This window comes from Nothobranchius furzeri, chromosome 19 (genome assembly GCF_043380555.1).
Source record: "Nothobranchius furzeri strain GRZ-AD chromosome 19, NfurGRZ-RIMD1, whole genome shotgun sequence".
Lineage (NCBI taxonomy): Eukaryota > Metazoa > Chordata > Actinopteri > Cyprinodontiformes > Nothobranchiidae > Nothobranchius > Nothobranchius furzeri.
The window spans coordinates 78,403-98,168 of record NC_091759.1 but is presented as its reverse complement, the minus strand read 5'-3'; the positions used below and the strand labels follow the sequence as shown (position 1 = coordinate 98,168).

Sequence of the window (19,766 nt, the reverse complement as noted above, 5' to 3'; positions counted from 1 at the left end):
TTTTTGTTAACCACACAGCTTGTTCCATAAGCCATTATGAATAATTTGACTGTTTTTGTTGGTGCAGCACAAGGAGTGTTAGTGGCCCGGTCCATCCTCGGTCCAGCACGCCTGCAGCCATCAGCGTCGGCTGCAGAACGGGCAAAATGAAAAGAGAAAGAAGCACCGCTCGGCCATCCACCAAGCGCTCTGAGGAGGACGAGGTGAAGAATATCACCGTTGATGGATAAAAGTACAAAAACCAACGTTTAATACGAAACATGCTTATGTTTTCACTAAAGGTTGCTGAGGTACCCGTCCTCCCAAGCGTTTCACTTCCCATCAACCCATCGTCTTTGCCTACGTTCAGCTTCTCCACTCTGCCGCCTTTCACGTCCTCCGCATCTACTAGCTCCGCCCCCGAGATCACAGCTGTCACTCCTACTAAGGAAGCAGCCACAAATAAGGTTTGTCCTACATCTGCTTATTCCTACTTTTATTTTTAGAAGTGTAAAAGAACACTAGATAAAAATTTTTGTCCCCAACAAGGATCCACCGAAGGCGTCGACACCGCCCTGCGCACCGTTCACCTTTTCCTCCCCCATTGTCAAAGCAACTGCTGCCAGCCCACCTTCTTATTCCCCCTCCGTGAGTACATGCTTAAATTAACTCGTCAAATAGCCTGCTGTAAAAACACAGGTGATGCATGTTGTCTTGTTTCCTTGTAGACCGGATTTACTTTCAGCGCACCTGTAGCGAAGTTGGCTCCCTCTCTGTCCATGTCCAATGGAAATCTCGCCACACCCTCGGCACGACCAGGTGAAGGCGTTCGCCCACTCTTCATCTGTTCCTGATGGTCCACGGCAGGGGTGCCCAGTCCTGGTCCTGGAGGGCCGTTATCCAGCAGGTTTTAGTTTTAACTGCTTCAACACACCTGATTTCAATCAGCAGGTGATTAACAGGCTTCTGCAGAGCCTGATGAGATGCCGCACAGGTGATTCAACCAGTTAATCAAGTGTGTTGGAGCAGAAAAAACACAAAACCTGCTGGGAGACCGGCCCTCTAGGACCAGGACTGGGCTCCCCTGGTCTACGGTTACAGAGCATCTTGAGTGAGCTTCCATCTGTTTTCATGTGTTGCAGTGAAGTCAGTCGGAAGCAAGAGCACAGAAGAGTTTGAAGGACCTTTTAAACCAGCCAAGACGCTGAAGCAGGCCAGTGTGTTGGACCTCCTGAAGTCCCCTGGTAGGAACCTGTAGAATAATTTGTTTTTTGCGCTCTGAGGTCGGGCGGTAAGGAAAAATCTTTTCTAGCTGATATTGATCAGTCCAACAAATAACTGGTGATGTATTCACCCTCCAGAGCAATAATGGGCCCATATATGATTAAAATATTACCGTTGGAACCGCGGAGACATCAATTGTTCTAAAATATAACATTTTAGAGACTTTTTTCAACCTGAGCAACGTATCGTAGACCATGAAGAGGAAAAAGCTTTGGCGACACGCAGCAGTGGCTAACTGGCCCACTCCGTGATTGTAAAGTGCACGTTGTCGGATGTTAAAAGGCTAAAATACGTCCACACGACTGAACTGTTCGATCCCTTATTGTCGTTTGCTGTTTCCTCCGTCTTTTTCTTTTGGGGCGCAATTTTTTTTTTCTGTTTATATCATTCATGTCCCACCTGTTACCTGCGGTAAGAGGCTAACCTGTCTTCCCGCCAGGCATGAAAGCGGTGCAAAAAGGCAGCAAAATGTGCTATATGACAGTTAGCCACCATTTTAGTGAACGGTTTACTTTCTGTTGAAAGCAAAGTAACGTTTTGGACGCATCCCAGAAGCAAAGGGAAGCTTTCATGACGTCACAAGTCTATTTTTTTGCACGCTAAACTTCCAAAACACGTCAAACACCAGTTCAGATCGGGCCAGACAGGAAGTCAAACATGAAATCAGTGACAAACTTCAGAAAACTTTCAAAATAAAAGTCAGAACAGAAAATTAACCATACCGTTTTGTGTACATGGAGCCGTCTTGCTCCTCGCTATTGTGTGGACTTCTGAAATCGCGCATGGGGTTGGAATTCTCTCGTGATTTTGCGATCTCGCGGGATCGGCTGTGTCTGAATGGCTCCCAGTCGGAGGGGAGCTCGAGGGTGAAACGCCGCTGCTTTCACATCTGGTGGAAAGCTGGGGTAAAGCTACACAAACATTAGCTGTTAGCGTGTCAGTCTGTCTGCCGTGTGATTGGTCCAGCCGGGTGCAGCACTTAATATGATTGGCTATCACATCTATGGAGGAAATGTTCAAACGGATATTGCTTTCGTTCTACTGCCCAGCCCTACTTGTGGAGGACGCTATTTGGACTTTAGTGGATAAAGACGAGTTTTGTTTCAGATGGTTGTTTTCTGTCAGTGATTAGCGGCTTTGAACCGTATGTTGGACATAATTTCAAATGTAGTTTGACAAAGGTGGTTGTATCCGTGATTGGCACTAAAATCCCAGATTTCTGTATGTGTACAAAGAGAATGTGGCAAGAGGACCCTGATTTTTCTTGGAAGTATAGAATATCTCATCCTCAGGACTTATAAAAATATTATCTTTAAAAACGATCGGTGCAGGAGGTCAATCGCCCGGCCTTTTTGTGCGTATTTTAATAAAAATGTTTTTATCTTAACGCTCCGTTTCCCCTCTCTAGGTTTTGCTTCTCCCGTTGCTCCGAACTCCTCAGACCCAAACGTTGCTCCACAGCAAACACCGACGCCTCCCGCAGCACCCGTCTCAACGGCCACAACCTCCTCCTCCTCCTCCCTGCCTGCTCCTACAGAGTTTGTTAGTTTACCGAAGGCCCCTGCGGGTTGGAGCTGTGACGAATGCTTGGTTCAGAACAAGAAGTCGGACACAAAATGTGTTTGCTGTGCGGCTTCAAAACCAAACAATTCACCTAAATCCACGGAGGGCAAACCGTCAAACGACAGTGCTGTGGGGCTGGAGAGCATCAGCACGAGCGCCGCTGTGACCACGACGGGGTTCAGTCCCATCTTTTCTAAGCCTGCAGGAACCTGGGAATGCGATACGTGCATGATCTCAAACAAACCAGATGTGGTGAAGTGTGTGGCCTGTGAAACGGCCAAACCCGGGACGGGGCTCAAACCCTCTCTCACCTTTTCTTCTGCCTTCTCAACTGTTAAGACTGCACCCGCTCCCACAACCCCCATTTCCACAGGCATCAGTGGATTTGGAGATATATTCCAAAAACCCGAGGGCTCGTGGGAATGCCAAACGTGTTTGGTACAAAACAAGGCGGAGGACACTAAATGCGTGGCTTGCAAAGAAGCTAAACCGGGTAATGGCAGCATGGTGTTTTGATATTTACTTTGTTTTTACTCCACTTTCTTATTGAGGCATGTTCTTACTGAGCATCCTTTTTATGTTCAAATCGTTAACAGGAGCTACAGCGGAGGCTGCCTCATCAACCAGCAGCGCCCCAGTGTTTGGATTTGGAGACAAGTTCAAGAAACCAGAGGGATCCTGGGACTGTGACGTTTGTCTGGTGCAGAATAAAGCTGCTGATGTGAAGTGTGTTGCCTGTCAGACGGCCAAACCTGGAGCTAAGGTGGAGCCTAAAGGTACCTAAAGGCTGTTGGGATGAATAGCTTATCAGAACGGGGAAAAAGGATTATTTTTACAGCGATCCTAGAATTTAAAACCACATTAATGTTAATTGTTGACGGCTTGAGTTATGAAATGTACCAAAAACCTGCTTTCCTGTGTAAATTTTGTCTGTAGCGGCAACCTAGAGACGATTCATTCTGAGAAGAGCTGATTACTCAGTTTTCCTTTTTTAAGACAAACATTTTGCAGGTTTAAAGAGCAAGTCACCCCCAAATCACATTTTTTTTTTTGCTGATAAACTATGTAAAGGAGTGTCTAATCGTGCTGCAGACACGTGTCGTCAATAATTTGGCAGTTCAGTGCATCTTGGTTAAAATTCAAATATTCTGCCTAAAACTGTCAGTGTTGCGCCGTCGTCAGGGAAAAATTCTGCTCTGTATCTGAATTAAAATCTGCCACTGCTATTGGCTAGGAGGTATGCTATGATGTCATCTGGTACATTATGATGTCACAATGCCATTGTGAGCCTGCGTGTGTGTGTATTTGTTAGAGGCTCCGCCCTCTCGGTCTGCCAAGCAACAGCATTTGTTGCATTTTTCAAACATGAAGTGGGAGTGAAGTAAGTTTCTTGTAGGGGGTGACTTGCTCTTTAAAGATGTTTATTTCATACTTGCTGACAGTTTGGACTGAAGGCTTCAGTCTTCCTCAGAGCGTCACCCGACTTTTCGTCGCTGTGTCATTTATCAGCTGGTTTGTCTTTAAAAAAGAAAATTGAGTCATTTGATTTATAACAAAGACAAAATAAACTTATTTAGTCTGCGAAAAGCTGGTTTAACACATGTTAGGTTTAGATGCCACCTTAAATTAGCATGTCCCAACCCAACACCAGCAACACAAACATTGATTACGCAAACGATGTTACAAACGAGTTGCTGCTAACGCTAGCTTGAGCTACTGCCAGCGTTAGCCAGAACAATGCTAGCCCGAGCTACTACTTACATCATTGTTGGACGAGAGGAAAATGACGAATGTCAGAGCACCACTTAGGTTCCAGGATGTGTTGGGAATATCCAAACTCCGACTGAATGCCGGATGGATGCTTGTGGTCCTTGACCTCTTCCTCACTCGCCCACAAGCCCCACATCCATCACCCATCTCTCTCACTTCACTTCCTCAACACAAACAAGAGTATTTAGCTTCAGTCCGTCGTACAGCCTTTGGATAAACTGGCCAATCGGCATGCAGCGCTAAAGCAGACGGTTCCAGAGAATCTCTGTGTCTGCAGAGTCGAGTGCCGAGAATACATTTAACCAGTGTGTGAGAACTTGTGGAAGATTAACTTTTGACTTTAACTTCATGTTCTGGCTGAGTGGGCGGGCAAAACAGCCTGTAGTTAATTATGTTGTATTTGGTTATTTTTCAGGGCTCCTTGGCCATTTTATAAGCTAATTCAAGTAGGGGTAGACAGATATATCAGACAATTATTTATCTTGTTTTTATACGACGACATTAAAGTTGGCCATCGTTTGATTTTGAACTATTCTGATTTTGATTCCTCGTTTCTCTTCCGGTTCCTATCGATTCCCGATTCCGATTCTTCCAAGACATGACATGTTTTACACGAGCCAGCTAACCACAGGTCCTACTTGAGGAAATAATCTTAACTTCAACATGAATTTTAATTCTATGAACAATAACATCACCTTCATTTAGACACAAACATGTTTTGGAGAGTAAAAGAAAAAGACTTGCAGCACAGCCAGTGTGTTTGTTTCTGACCACAACCAAAGTCTGGAAGAAGCCTCTGGGATGAGAGGCTAAATGTCTCCAACATATCCAGAAACGTGCAGCTGTTTTCAGCTAAAACTCTCAGGATGATCACGTCCAGGATGACTGAGAACTACACCTCCATGCTGCAGCAGCGTTCAGTCAGAACAGGAAGTGAAACTTAAATGTAGCTGCTGTCAGTAACAACCTAACAGATTTTAAACATTAAAACTCAACAGAAATAGTTCAGAAAGGAAATTAAAATGTTCACAACTTTGTGTGTGATTTATTATTAATATTATTATTATTATTATTTATCGTGGCAGAAGCTGGTGTGGTCCACCACAGAGAAGCTGCTCTAGCATGATGACTAATTGTTCTACAGGTTATTGTTCAGCCCCCCTCACACACACACGAGTGGTGGGGGGACTCGGCGCTGCACACAGACAGCTGGTGTGATCGGCTCTGAAAAGCGTTTATCACTATTTGCAGATCACGTTAATTCTTCACAGAGATCGGCCACGGATTCCTCTTCCAGACGGCATTCTAGGAATCACAACTAGGAATCGAAATAAACTTTGATTCCGGGAGAAACTAACAGTTGGTCCTGGTTCCAGTCGATGCGAGATGCCCAGCCCTAGTCGGCATCGATCGATATTTGTTCTTATTGAAGCAGATTTAAAGTCAGACACATCCTTGGGCAGCCTGGTGCTGCTGCAGAATTTAAATGTGTTTTTACATTCATTAATATAATTTGCATAATAAATACTCTATTTAGGTGTCTGACTTTTAACACTGAGCAGTGCACAAAGTTCAGATTTAACATTAAATTCAGTTTAAAAACTGATTCAGCTTCAGAAATCAACTGATGTCATTAGTGACATTTTAGCATGAAAATATATTGGAAGGTGTCTGGATATCGGCCATGAAAGTCAGTCCATGAATGTTGGCAGTACAAATTGGCCATTGTCTCATACAAATCAGTATCGGCAATAGAAAAACCAATATCGGTCGACGTGTAATTTCAAGGCTCAAGAGCAGTTTCCAATAATAAAAGACTATTCTAGTGCACCTTTAATAACAAAAGCAGAAAACACTTCATTTTTACGTAAATTAGATGCGGTGATGTTATGTCGCGTCTAATCTGCCGTTATCGCGTTTATAAGTCTCCTCCTTTTGTTTTTCAGCCTTGGGCTCCTCTGTTGGTGGGACTACTGGAGCGTCCATTTTTAGCTCTTCTACCTCCGGAGGTGTCAAGTTTGGCGCGTCAGACAGCTCATCTGTAACCGGGGGTTTCAAGTTCGGCACTTCCGACTCGTTGTCGACTTCGTCCGGTGGATTTAAGTTTGAAGCCTCGTTTGGAAGCGCCTCATCAGAATCCTCCTCTAAAGACTCGACTGCCTCATCATCAGGGTTTAAATTCGGCAGCCCCTCTGAGGGCTTTAAATTTGGTGCCGCTGGAGATGATAAGAAGTCCGATCAGCCTTCTGTGGGTTCCGGGATAAAGTTTGGAGCGTTTGTTCCGGGATCATCCGGCAAAGAAAGTAACTCTCCTAAAAGTGGCTTCGCCGGACTGTCGAACGCCGTAGAGAAACCAGCAGAAACCGCCACAGCCTCTTCAGCTTCACCTGCTGCTGCTTTTGCTCTTTTTCCGTCACAAGAGAAGGGTGACAGTGCAGAACCATCAAAGGACACCACGCCGACAAACACCACCGCCACCGCCAAAAAAGGGCCTGTGTTTTCCAGGTTGGGCGATCCGAGTTTGGCGACCAGCTCGACAGAAGTGAGTTCTACGTTTGGTTCGCTGCAGGCAGGAAAGGACACGGCTGCTCCTATTTTTACCTTTGGAAAACCAGCAGAGAAGAAGGAAGCATCTGCCTCCCCGGCTACGACCACCTTCCTGTTTGGTGGTGTTGGTAAGGACTCAGATCCGGCGCCGGCTGCTACAGGAGGCTTCTCGTTTGGGAAAGTCAGCGCTCCAACAGAACAACCTCCACCAACCTTTACTTTTGGCAAACCAGCAGAAAAGAGCGAGACGTCCGCTTCAGAGACCCCAAAGCCTACGTTCACCTTTGGACAAAGTGCTGCAGGTGCTTCTTCTGTAAATGTTTAGCTTCAGCGGGGATTTGTTGTGTGTTTACTAAAAGTGACGCGTTTTTTTCCCCTGAACAGATCCTGCTGCTGCCCCAAAACCAGTGTTTTCCTTCATGGCTAAGAACATCGAGATCAACACCACCAACTCCGCCACCTCCACACCCACTTCTAGTTTGTTTGGCTCCGCCCCCACCACTGCTGGCGGCTCCACGCAGGCTCCATCCTCCTCATCGGCGCCCAGCACCTTCGTCTTCGGCCAGCCGCCGGTGACCACCAGTGACGCTCCTCCCACTAAGGCATTTGTTTTTGGACAGAGTCAGGACAGCCAGTCCTCGGCTCCGTCGAGCGCTCCTCTGAACTCCGCCCCTGCGCAGTCTCAACCCTTCATATTTGGCGCTCCTGCTAATCCTGCTGCTCCCAACTTTTGCTTTGGAGCAACAGCGCCCTCTGCTGCCTCTTCATCAGGTCTGCTCAGCTTTCTGTGGATTAAAGTTTTATAATTTCTAAATCTTTACTTTATTTTAACGTTTAACTTATATTTTTGTTTACTTTCAGCTCCTTCTGCAGCTCCTGCCCCGTTTGTATTCAGTTCAGACCCTCCTGCTGGATTTGCAACCACCCAACCAGCATTTGGATCTTCTTTTGGATCCCCTTTCACAGCCACGCCTTCCCAAACTCCGGCCTTTGGAGCCAACGCTGCTCCCGTTTTTGGACAACAGACCAACTCCACGCCTGTTTTCGGGGCCGCTGCTAACTCCACGTCAAGTAAGTAAACTCTTTTAATCTGTACTGGTAGTGATTTACTGGTTGTTTGAGTGTTTTGTTTGAATCTTCATCAGGTGGGGGCTTTCAGTTTGGAGGAGCGGGTGGATTTGGAGCAACAACCAACACCAACTCAGGTGTGTTTACTTTTGGAGCCGGAGCCGCAGCCGCCCCTGCCCCCTCCACCAATTCCTCCATCGTTCCCCAGCCGGGAGCAGCTGCTGGTGGCTTCAACTTTTCACAAACTCCAGCCTTTAACATGGGGTAGGTTAATGTCACCAGCTTGTTACCGGATGTCAGAATCCTCTCGATTTGTGCTTTTTAACTGATCCTGAATCTGCTCTTCCAGATCAACTAAATCCTTCGCCGCTTCTCCGGCGGCTGGACGCAAGATCAAGACCGCAGTGAGGCGCAGAAAGTAGACCTGCATGGCCTTGACCAGACTAGGCATGAGTACGACTAAACTAGACCCCCCCAACTCACCACAACGCAGACTGTTGTAGTTCTCACAGGTCTCAGCTGGACAAATTTCACTACTGTTTGGCAAGCAGAGCTGATCCAGGGCAGTTTTGGCTTGTTCAAAGATTTTCATGTGTTAGTGAGAGTTAATAATGTGTGAGACCTCTGGACTTTACTTGACTAAACTACTACACGGACTTAGAGGACGACAGTCAAGCAAAGACCCCACTCCCAAACAGAAAACAAGCAAAACAGTCATATCTTTGTTTTACACGCCGGCAAAATGTCTGCTAGACTTTAGGCATGACTTTTTTTTTTGTAATAAAAGTACAAAAAGAGTAAAAAACTGCAGTTTAAAAAAAGAAAATAAAGTTTGAGTGTAAGCTTAATAATTGGAGTGTGTGATCAGATTAGGAGAGCTGTGTGGTAAATGTTCAGTTGTTCCTGCTGAAGCCTCCACAGGAAGCACCGGACGTGTTGGTGCCGTGTGCCGTTTGTACAGAGACGAGCTTGTCTGAATGCAGAGTGCGTGTCTTTTCTTTCCTCTTATGTACAGACTTGAGGTGTGTTTGGCTTCTTTGTACATGCTGAGGATGCGTGTCGGTGTGTTAGAAAACTTAAAACGACTGAGTTATCGCCTGGTGGCGCCGCCGCTGGCGAGGAAGCAAATGAATGTTGAAACAAAACCAGGGGAGGAAGGCAGGAGGGGCAGGGTTCGGGAGCTGGGAAGCTGCATTAATGCACAGCGGAGGACGGACCGGGCCGGAGGCGCAACGCCCTCGTTTGACCCCTTTAGGACTTTGTAAATGTGTAGCTTCAAAAATCCTCGTTAGATGTTTGATTTTTCTCTGGTTCGCTCCGCAACTCCGCTTTTTGTGCACTCTCGTCTCTCTCGGTCCCCCCTTCCTCTTCCCGATTCCTTATTCTCTCCCTTTATTCCTCACAAGCTCTCCTTTTTCTCTTAATTGGCCTTTGAATATTATAAAAAACTTGTAAATAGTGATATTTTTTTTAATCTGTGAAGTTGAGATTTTTTTGTGTTACAAACTCTGCATTCAGCTTTTTTGTCTTTAGAATTTATTATGTAAATTCCTATATTCAAAGTTGCCCAAATCCATTTAAAAGGAGCTTAAATGCAAATTGGAGAACCTTTAGGTAAAGGTATATTGGCTTTTCTGATCCACTTTTGTTTGGACCAAAACCAGTATTGTACAAAGTATTAAGTATATATTTTTCTATCGCATGTTTAAATGGAGGCGGGCGACTTTGGATGATAGGGACGTCAGTTTATTTTAAAGCCATGATTATTACTGGATGAGTGATAAAATTACCATCAATAAAACTACAAAATTATACCATTTTGCTGCTGGGTGTTTTTATGCAAAACTAAGATTTTATCCTAGACTCCTACATAACACCTTACATTTGCATCCACAAACTCATTTTAAATAAACTTTTTAAGTCGTTTCACAATATGTTCTTATTTATAGATTTATGTGGTTATACTACTGAAGTACTCATAGCTGGAATTTCATAATTCTGCCAGCAAAACAGTGAAGAAGAATTTATGGCAGCATAAATTCATTTTGTATAAATTCCATTGAAATGAGCAACAACGCTCAAAACAGTCACTAAATGATAATGTTCAATGTCAGCAGGAAGAATTACAAACGTGTTAAAAGCCAAATATTACGTTTTTAAACAATACCGCTAGATGGCAGTCTAAGATGAGGAATAAACAAACCAGGGGGGGTGTAATAATGAAAATAGCAATTCAGTAAAAGACGAGTTATCTGGGTTATTTAGGTAACATGACATTTTTTTCTAAGTGTCTCTAAATTTTGGGATGAATGCAGTCTCATGTTATGGTTCCACATCTCCCATTTAGCCTAAAATATCACAAAAAGCTTATCAATGTTTAAGATCTGCCTTCAGCTGGGGTGGGGTGGGGTGGGGGGGGGGGGGGTGGGGGGTGGGGGGGGGGTCCAAGCTTACCCTAGAACCACCCCTGGTTTTTAGCTAACCCTTTATTTTTCCAGTTTTTGCTTGAATTAGACTTCTTATATACAAAAATATTCTACTTCTTACAATTTATGTTTGTACTATAAGTTCACACAAATAACCAAATATTGAACTGTAATAATGTCTGACAATGCCACCAAGATGTTGGAACTTAGTCGTAAAAGACAACAAAAAACGATATGACCAAAATAGATATGGACTTTTAACACTAAAATAAAAAAAGGCTGTTTCCTGACAATGTTAACCACGTTCAAATCATAAACTGCGTTTTAATAAATCTGTATTAAATTTAAGTTTAGTCCAGGTCTGAGCAGCTAATCACAGCTAGATAAGCAAGGAACTCAATGTCCCAGAATGCAACGCGGAGCGGAAACGCAGGGGAACTCCATGGAAACGGCAGAATGGCTTGCTAGCTAGCCGCTAGTTGGTTAGCACCGCGCTAAGAAACGTCTTTGGTAAAAGTAAACATTACCTTCATTGTTCGTCTGCAGTAATGAGTCGCACACCTGATGCGAGAGCCAGGTAAATATATTCAACACGTCAAGTTATGATTTTATTAACCCTGAGCGGGAATTTTCAGTGTTTCAGACATTTACTAACTGATGTTCACCTACTAAAATATAAGCCTGCTTTACGTATTATTACTTATCTACTGATTATATTGAAACTGCAGACAAAATTATAATTGGGTCAATCTGGACCAAAGTACTTTTCAAATCTAAATAAATACTTTGAATAATAGATTACAATTCAATGCCCCTCTTTGGTTGTTTCCTATAATCTTAATGCACTTCCATTTATTCTTCGCAGAGATGATCAGACTAAGAGGATCCAGGAGAACATCACTAAGGTGGAGAAACATTTTGGAGAGATATGCCAACTTTTTGCTGCCTACGCTCGTAAAACAGCCAGACTACGAGACAAAGCAGACCTTCTGGTCCGTGAAATCGGCCTGTATGCCGATACCGAGGCCCCAGACCTCAAGAGGGGAATGAAGCAGTTTGCTGATCACCTGGCCAAAGTTCAGGACTACCGCCAAGCTGAGGTGGATCATTTGGCATTTCAGCAACATCCACACAGTCTATGATGTGTTCAGTCATGATGTACGTTTGTTTTACAGGTGGAAAGACTTGAGGCCAAAGTCATAGAGCCGTTAAAGAACTACGAAGCGGTGGTGAAGCATAAAAGGGTGAGGCTTTTAAAGCAAACACAGCTGAAGCTAAATAGTGATGCTGTTTGTCTCACGACTACAAGAGGGCACAATAAGCTGTTGCTTCATTGGCAAAAACACGAACACTATGATAACTGTAACTTTACTGCAACCGAAGTACGTCACCTCTCTCTGATCTGCTGCTGGGGTGACCACCAGCATCACAATCAAAGGTGTTTGAATCAAGTTGCGAGCAACATGAAGTCGGTTAAGGTGCTTCAGATGTCTTAAATGGCTACAGTTAATTATCATTATGATACTTTGTGTGTCCATGTAGGAGGATCTGAAGACAACTCAAAGTGCCAGAGACAGAGAAGCCAAACAGATGGCTCAGCTCGAGAGAACCAGACTGAAAAACCCTTCAGACCGACAGATTATCGTATCCTTGCTGTCTTTCTCCGGTTGTGAAACTTAAAAAAAAAAAAAAGTAACATTTGCATTAAGACAGCAGTGTGTAAGAATATTACGTTTAATATCGGCATAACTTGTCAAACTTAATTAATTTATTATTAAACTGCAGGAAAATATTATTGTTGTGTTTTCTTAACCAGATTTTCAGTCTCAGGTGTGTCCCGTGGATTTTTCCCTCTCTCTTTTTTAAATTATGAACTTTATTGCAATTGTCAAAATGTACAAATAGTACATAGTTGGGGCAGCATCCCAACTAGGGAGCTCCAGACCGTCCTCTCCCCGGCCACCTCCACCAGCTCCTCCGGCAGGACCCCAAGGTGTTCCCGGACCAGATTGGAGATGTGACCTCTCCAACGTGTCCTGGGTCGATCCGGGGGCCTCCTGCCGGCAGGACATGCCCGAAACACCTCCCCAGAGAGGCGTCCAGGAGGCATCCTGACCAGATGCCCAAACCACCTCAACTGGCTCCTTTCGATCCGGAGGAGCAGCGGTTCTACTCCGAGTCCCTCCCGAATGTCCGAACTCCTCACCCTATCTCTAAGGCTGAGCCCGGCCACCCTACGGAGGAAACTCATTTCGGCCGCTTGTATCCGCGATCTCGTTCTTTCGGTCATTACCCAAAGCTCATGACCATAGGTGAGGATTGGGACGTAGATCGACCGGTAAATCGAGAGCCTGGCTTTCTGGCTCAGCTCCCTCTTCACCACGACAGATCGGCTCAGCTGGTTTTAAAATTACTCGTTTTATTCATAAAAAGAACGTTTAGAATTAGATCATGTGGATTTATTAGCCATTAAAATAACCAGTAAAATTCAATCAGAACAGAACTAGTGATCTGAGTGCTGTTTCTTTGACGATGAAACATTATTAAATAAATATATATTAAAAGAGATACATTTTGCAGCAGTAGTTTAAAATATGGGGTTTATAAAATGTTATGCTGTCAGGCTGAAAGTGAGCTCCAGAGAGCCACCATGGACGCCACACGGACCACCAAACAGCTGGAGGAGGCCATAGACAAGTTTGAGCTGCAGAGGATCCGAGACATCAAGGTCCGCTCAGTTTCTGCCTGATTTAATTTCCTGTCTTGTGACTGTCAGACAGTTTTTCAAGTCTTCTGTCTTTTTCCTCCTGATCCAAGAAAGTCTTCAGTGAGTTTGTGACGGTGGAAATGGCGTTCCACGCCAAAGCTTTGGAGAGCTACACCATGGCCTTCCAAAGCATCCAGAGTGTGGACGAGGAAGCAGGTTTAGAGGTAAAATGGTCTTTTAATTGTAACTACCCTTTACTACTTATATTTACACACACACACACACACACACCCTGTTTTAACATGTGTTTTAGGTGTTTTTCTACGTATCATCAGCAGTCTCCACCAGTCAGATTTTGGTTGTCTGCTCCATAAGCTAACAACACTTATCCTTTGCCACAAACAGGCATGTGCAAAGAGGGGGTTGGTGGGTGCTTGTGCCCATGCCCCATTCATTCTTAATGCCCAAAGTAGGGATACAACTTTTTTCACTTCCGATACCAATATTGCATATTCAGTATTGATCGATACTGATATCCGCACAAATCATACATACTTTTTACCTGTTTCGTAGTGTGGAACGTATGAAAGGCTTGATCATGTGGTATTACTCATTCGGAGAACAAGAGCCAACCGTTGTTTGCAAAAACAGGAACCTTAATGGACTGCTTATATCGGAGATTTTTGATGCCGTCCGATATAATCCGATACACTGTTTTTGGCCCGACCTCAAACGACTTCCAATATCGATATCGGAATGGGACATCCTTACCCCACAAGTACCGTTTTTTTCTGTCTGCTCCTCAGTTTTTACTGCTAAAAACAATGTTACGCTTTTTTAAATGCACACGTCAGGCACTAGGACCAAAGCAGAAAACCGACACCAAAGCAGAAGCTGGTTTCTCTTTAGACTTGCCCACAAGCTCATTAATTGGCTCTGCTGTTATTTGCTAATGTCGTCTTTGCTGCCTTTCCATCTGGATTTCAACAGAAACCTATAAGTTGAATGCTGGTTGGAATGGCGCTGAAATGGAATTTTTGCTGATGTGGTGGCGAACGTCTTTAGCAAAGCTGCAAAGCCCATTTGTATGTTGGCCATTTAAGGCCAAGTTACTAATGAGTTACTAGTTACTTGGTTGCCACATTAGCAAAATTGCATCTTGGCACCATTCCAACCAGCATACCCCCCCCCCCCCCACACACACACACACAATTACCTCTCAGAAACTCAGGGAGGCCATCAGACCCCTTTCAGAGTCGCACTGATCCAGGTACCAGTCACGAGTGGGAATTGAACCAGTTGCTGCACTACTGGAGATCTACGAATGCAAGCAATCCCAATACCCCACCAGTACCCTTCACACTGGAGCATGTTTTCAGGGCACATTTCAACTTTTCAGTTTTAGCTTTTTTACTTGCAAATTTGATCATTTCTCATGACTTTTGTGATTTGGATTCTTTCACTTAAAGTTACACCAAATAGATTTTCAAAAATTAAACCTGCACTTTAACATTGATCTCAGTGATTGTTGGGTGATCTCAGTGATTGTTGGGTTAGAAACGTGACCAGTTTCATATCTGACACCACTCTGCTTCCTTCTGCTGGCCAGATATCTGAAGAGATACTAGGCAACTTTTTCATAGTTTTAAATCATTTCTGGAGCCAGTAGGTGCTAAAATGACACTTTACAGAGTTAATGAAATGCCACTCAGACCCCCATCACCCTCTGTGGCCAGAATGCTGTATTTGCAACGTCAGAGTTGCCAATCCAATCTGTTGGAGCTGACATACCTGGCGCTGCAGTCTGGCTCCAGCAGTTTTCTTGCATGTTTTAGATCATGAACACAGCTGATTTGTTTAAGTTAGTGATGAATCACTTCTGTAGACACTAATAAAGGCTGAGGAGACATTTCAGCTGTTAGATGAAGGTGTTAAAAAGACAAACACACAGCAAGGAGATATGTTTTCGGTTCTACAAATTGACACTAGGGGGTGCTAAAAGCAAGCCAAAACTGCCTAGTCTCCCTTCAACAGTTTTGTGGAAGGGGTAGGTGTTCTAGGGGGTGCGCTTATACATGCACTACAGCTGTTAGCATTACTCTCTTACTTTTAAATCCAGGCTCTGCCATGATGCCAACAAAAAAGCAAACTTCTTGTGATTTTATTGACGATCAGCTAACTGCACAGAAAATAGCTAACAGCCCTAATGCATGTGGTAGTGCACCCCCTAGAACAGTGGTTCCTACCCTGGGGGTCCCGACCCCCACAAGGGGGCGCCAAAGCCTCTCAGTGGGTCGCCAGGACCTCTCCACTTTAAGGGGTTAAAACTTCATTTATTACTTGTTTATAGCCTACATTTTGCTCACTTTTTTTTCCATGAGTGAAAAGTTTACTGATATTAAGACAGGAAATAATTAGTACAGAAAAAGTAACACACTTTTAAGAACATATTGCTCAGCTCACTGTTTTATTTTCAAGTGTCAAAAGTTCATTAAAGATAGGACTGGTTGATTAATCACAGTGTTTACAGTAAATAATCTAGTACAAACAGTAATATACACATTTAAGTACATTTTGCTCAGTGTATTTTTTATGTGTCAAACGTTTATTGAAAGGAATGAATGATTTATCAGTGTTTACAAGAAACAATGTGTTCAGAAAAGTAATACTAACTGTCAAGCACATTATGCTCTGTTTGGTTTTGTTCATGACTTTGTTCTGTACTGGAGCCTACTATTACTGTTATCTATTGAATCAAAGCATATTAAAATGTGCTTGAACAATTTTATAATTTCTTAATAATGTTTATACTGGAAGAGAAAATGGGAGGGGGTCGTCAAAAATTTTACTGGCAAAAAGCGGGGTCCCTTGGGAAAAAGGTTGGGAATCACTGCCCTAGAACACCTGCCCACTCCACAAAACTGTTAGGTGCAGTATCTGGCCAGCAGAGGGCAGCAGAGTGGTGTCAAATACAATCACTGAGACCAATGCTAAAGCTCTGGATTAAAGTAAAAAAAAAAAAACCTCTTCAGTGTTACTTTAATTGCAGATTCACAAAACTCAGATATTCTTATCTTTTTCTAAGACAGGTATTTTGTCCTCAGAAATAATTTGGCCAGTTGATCTCATCTGTATTTAGTAATCGGATTACCCCAGACACACGTAAACACCAGGTGTGAACAGCTGTTCTGTATTATTTGCGAGCCTGTTTAAAGCTAGCCGGGTTTCGTGTACACACTCTGTTCTTTATTTGATCAACCTGGAGGTTTTGTTTAATTTGCCCTCGGTGTCACGGTCCACACCCGTTAACCCAACTTTAAAGTTGCGTGTAGAGAATCTAGAACAATCGCTTCAGTTGCGCTTTGCTCTGTTTACCAGCTTTTCAGAGCTCGGATCTACTTTTTTTGGTAGAGAAAGCACGCGGCGACGACAACAAAAGGATCAAAGTCGTGTTCAACCAGCGAGGTTCCTCTTGTAGATGCCCTCGTGCTATTTTCCGCCACCCGTTACCATCTCGTCTGTGTTTGTGCACTGAATCATCTCCCTTTCATTCAAACAGAAACAAAACTCCTTACTGAGACAGGGTTGTGTTTTCAGTGACTCATTGTACAGAACATGGGAGATTGAATCATCTGAAGCCAGCACAATGACAGGCATGAAGATAATCCTGATTGAGTTTTTCCTGCTCAGTACAAACCAGCGATGTCGTTTAAACAGCTCATTGTCATGACCTCTGGTTTGCTTTTCTTATGTAAGCACATCTCTAGTCTAGATGCTCATTTTTTACAAGCTGAAGTGTGTTATATTTTTGTTTTTCATCTGTGGTTTAAGCGTAGCGCCCCCGATTGTCTTTGGCAGGTGTTCAGGAGTTCCCTGCACCCACCTGACTACCACTCACATTCAGACATAAAGCGAGCTAATTCCAAAACCTCCCTTGATTGGACCGGGTCCCTCTTGAGTGCATCAGGAACCTTCCAGGTAAGATTCCCTAAATATAATACAGGGTATCCGCGGGTCCTTAAAAAGTCTTAAATTTGCTTTTCCAAATTTAAGGCCTTGAAAATCCTTAAAAATGACAAATAATCCTTAAATCCAGTTTCCAAAGGTCTTAAATTACCAAAGACCCAATAAACAAGATTATTTTATTTCTATAAAAATTTTCGTGAATTTCTAGTTGGTGTTCAGCTTTTTTTTGTGTACGATGTTGGCATAAGCGGAACCGTACACATTCAGCTGGTTGTGAAAGGGGGCTATTTTTAGATGAGCACATTAGCTGGTTAAGCTAGTGGGAGCTTGCGCCATGGGGAAGTGCAAGTTTAATGGAAGGTTGGATGGTTAATCCCACGCTCACGACGTGGTTAGCACCGGTTCCAGGCAATAGCTGGAAATTATAGCTTAAATTTAATTTTAAAAATAGCTTAAATTTGGTCAAAGTGGCCTTAAAAAAGGTCTTAAAAAGTCTTAAATTTGGCTCCCTTAAACCTGCAGATACCCTGTAATAACTCAAAACCAGAAATTCCCTAAAAGTTTGATTTAGTTTCTGTAATGGAATTGCTTCACATCTTTTCATTATTATTGTCGTCGTAGACATTAACTGTTGCGTAAGTTTTATTGAAATTATCACGCAGAAAAAAATAAAATTCCAATCACGTGTTTTTTTTTTCTTCTTCTTTAACCGTAACCTTCCTCATACCAGCACAGAGCAGAGTTTGATAAAAGTCTTATCAGTCGGTCTCAGGGGAAATGCTCTGCATCTCTCCCGTCCCTCGTTTGTGTTTCCACGTGTCACAGCATGTCCGCAGCATCACGCCTTCCCTCCCACACAGCTCTCTTGCGCTTGACTAGTGAGAATTTTAGCATCCAACACATTTACCTCCCATTTGATAAACTAAAACAGCCAGTTTTCATAAGTGGGCCCCGTATGGAATATATATGGGCAAACAGTATGGGTCCCAACTGGTTTTGTCCACCATTTCTAGGGTGGCCCCACAGGGGTTTGCCCATAAAAATCTCAACCGGCCCATGTATGAGTCCAAGTCAACTCCCCTGAAAACGTGTAAAAATGATGTGGGCAAACCGTGTGGGTCCCTCAGGGAAGCCGTGGACAAAACCAGTTGGGTCTCATACCTTCTCCTCATATATATTCCACACAGGGCCCACCCCTGCATGCTGACCGTTGTAGTTTCTCCGATTCGAGGTAAAGGGGTTGGATACATATTTTTTGACGAGTAATACAATGAGCAGCTAACAGCTAAGTGCCAACATTTATTGTTTTAACATTTCGAACAGTTAAATTCACCAGTTACTCTCTCAGTAAAACATCTACAACTAATATTTATGTCTTTTTGAAAATGATAAACAACAAAAATGTACTTTATCATGATTTATTAATTTATTCATGGGGTTTCACATTCATGCCTGGAAGTGAACATGGAATTTAATTTATTAAAGTGGGGGAGGTCTTCTGGAGGGGGGCAGTGGGGTGGCCAACAACTCTCCAGAGGGGGCCTTGGCCACCCCTTGGGGGCGCCACTGCTCCCACATATAACAGCCCTGAATCAGGACCAGGGCTTAGATATTAAGATGGGATTGAGATTGTGGCACAGAGGCTGATTTCTACTTCCATAGTTAGATTTAACGTTATCTTTGAGCAGTGATTTAAAAAGCTACACGCAGGCTGCTAGAAATGTGAATTAGATAAGAGGGTGAAAAGTAGAAGTGAAATGTGAAAGTAAAGCAAATGTGGAGGAATGTGGTCTCAGGGTGTGTGAGACACAAATGTTCCAGATTCCTCCGAAGCACAAAGCGTGGCTAATGACTGCCTGCAAAGTGTTTTTAGTTGCGTGGTGACAGTTAATTTGTTGTCACAGCAACAAAGAGCTTGCAGTCGCCAGACGAGGGGAGAGGAGGGGGACGAGGACGACGAAGAGGATGAAGACGAAGAGGAGGAGGACGACGACAGCGAGGGGGAGGACACGGACGACGAACATTAAAGTAGACTAAAAAAAAAGATTGCAAAAGTTGTTTTTTTTACAAAAAACTCTTAAAAGTAGAAACTGAGTCATTGCCAAAACCTCTCACTCCATTTGTATTCTAATAAAAAAAACAACCAGCAGAACCTGATTGTTATTTAAGGAGTTTGAATCCGTCCGAGTGACGGGCGCCACGTTAAAAGTGACTCATCTCTGTCAGACAGACAAAAATGATGAAGCCGGGAAATCTCCAGTCACTTTATTAGGTACTTCTACTGGGCTGGACCTCATTTTGCCATAAAAGAGCCAACAAAGTGTTGGAAACCTTCATCGGAGATTCTGGTCCATACTGACATGAACCTCCTGTTCCACCGTATCCCAAGTGTTCTGGACTGGACAGAGATCTGGTCATGGACATAACTACACTCTCATAAAGCATTTTTGATCCGG

General features: G+C 43.6%; 2 protein-coding genes across 2 annotated transcripts in view; both read left to right on the top strand.

Moving 5' to 3' along the window:
• nup153 (nucleoporin 153) overlaps positions 1-10,025 on the top strand; it is a 19,642-nt gene extending 9,617 nt beyond the window's left edge. Inside the window, exons 11-22 of the mRNA XM_015973814.3 lie at positions 68-203; positions 282-446; positions 529-627; positions 708-798; positions 1,122-1,223; positions 2,672-3,319; positions 3,423-3,602; positions 6,543-7,445; positions 7,528-7,914; positions 8,005-8,214; positions 8,289-8,475; positions 8,561-10,025. Coding sequence (XP_015829300.3) covers positions 68-203; positions 282-446; positions 529-627; positions 708-798; positions 1,122-1,223; positions 2,672-3,319; positions 3,423-3,602; positions 6,543-7,445; positions 7,528-7,914; positions 8,005-8,214; positions 8,289-8,475; positions 8,561-8,633 — 3,181 coding nt within the window. The 3' untranslated portion in view covers positions 8,634-10,025. The remainder of the gene's footprint in view (positions 1-67; positions 204-281; positions 447-528; positions 628-707; positions 799-1,121; positions 1,224-2,671; positions 3,320-3,422; positions 3,603-6,542; positions 7,446-7,527; positions 7,915-8,004; positions 8,215-8,288; positions 8,476-8,560) is intronic.
• On the top strand, positions 8,823-19,766 carry cibar1 (CBY1 interacting BAR domain containing 1). Its single transcript, XM_015973815.3, has 13 exons — positions 8,823-8,971; positions 9,080-9,166; positions 9,227-9,472; positions 10,987-10,996; positions 11,117-11,214; positions 11,503-11,737; positions 11,813-11,881; positions 12,180-12,281; positions 12,462-12,467; positions 13,261-13,365; positions 13,455-13,568; positions 17,203-17,322; positions 19,215-19,766. Exons 1-13 carry the CDS (start codon positions 8,823-8,825, stop codon positions 19,335-19,337), a joined length of 1,464 nt encoding a protein of 487 aa, XP_015829301.2. The 3' UTR covers positions 19,338-19,766.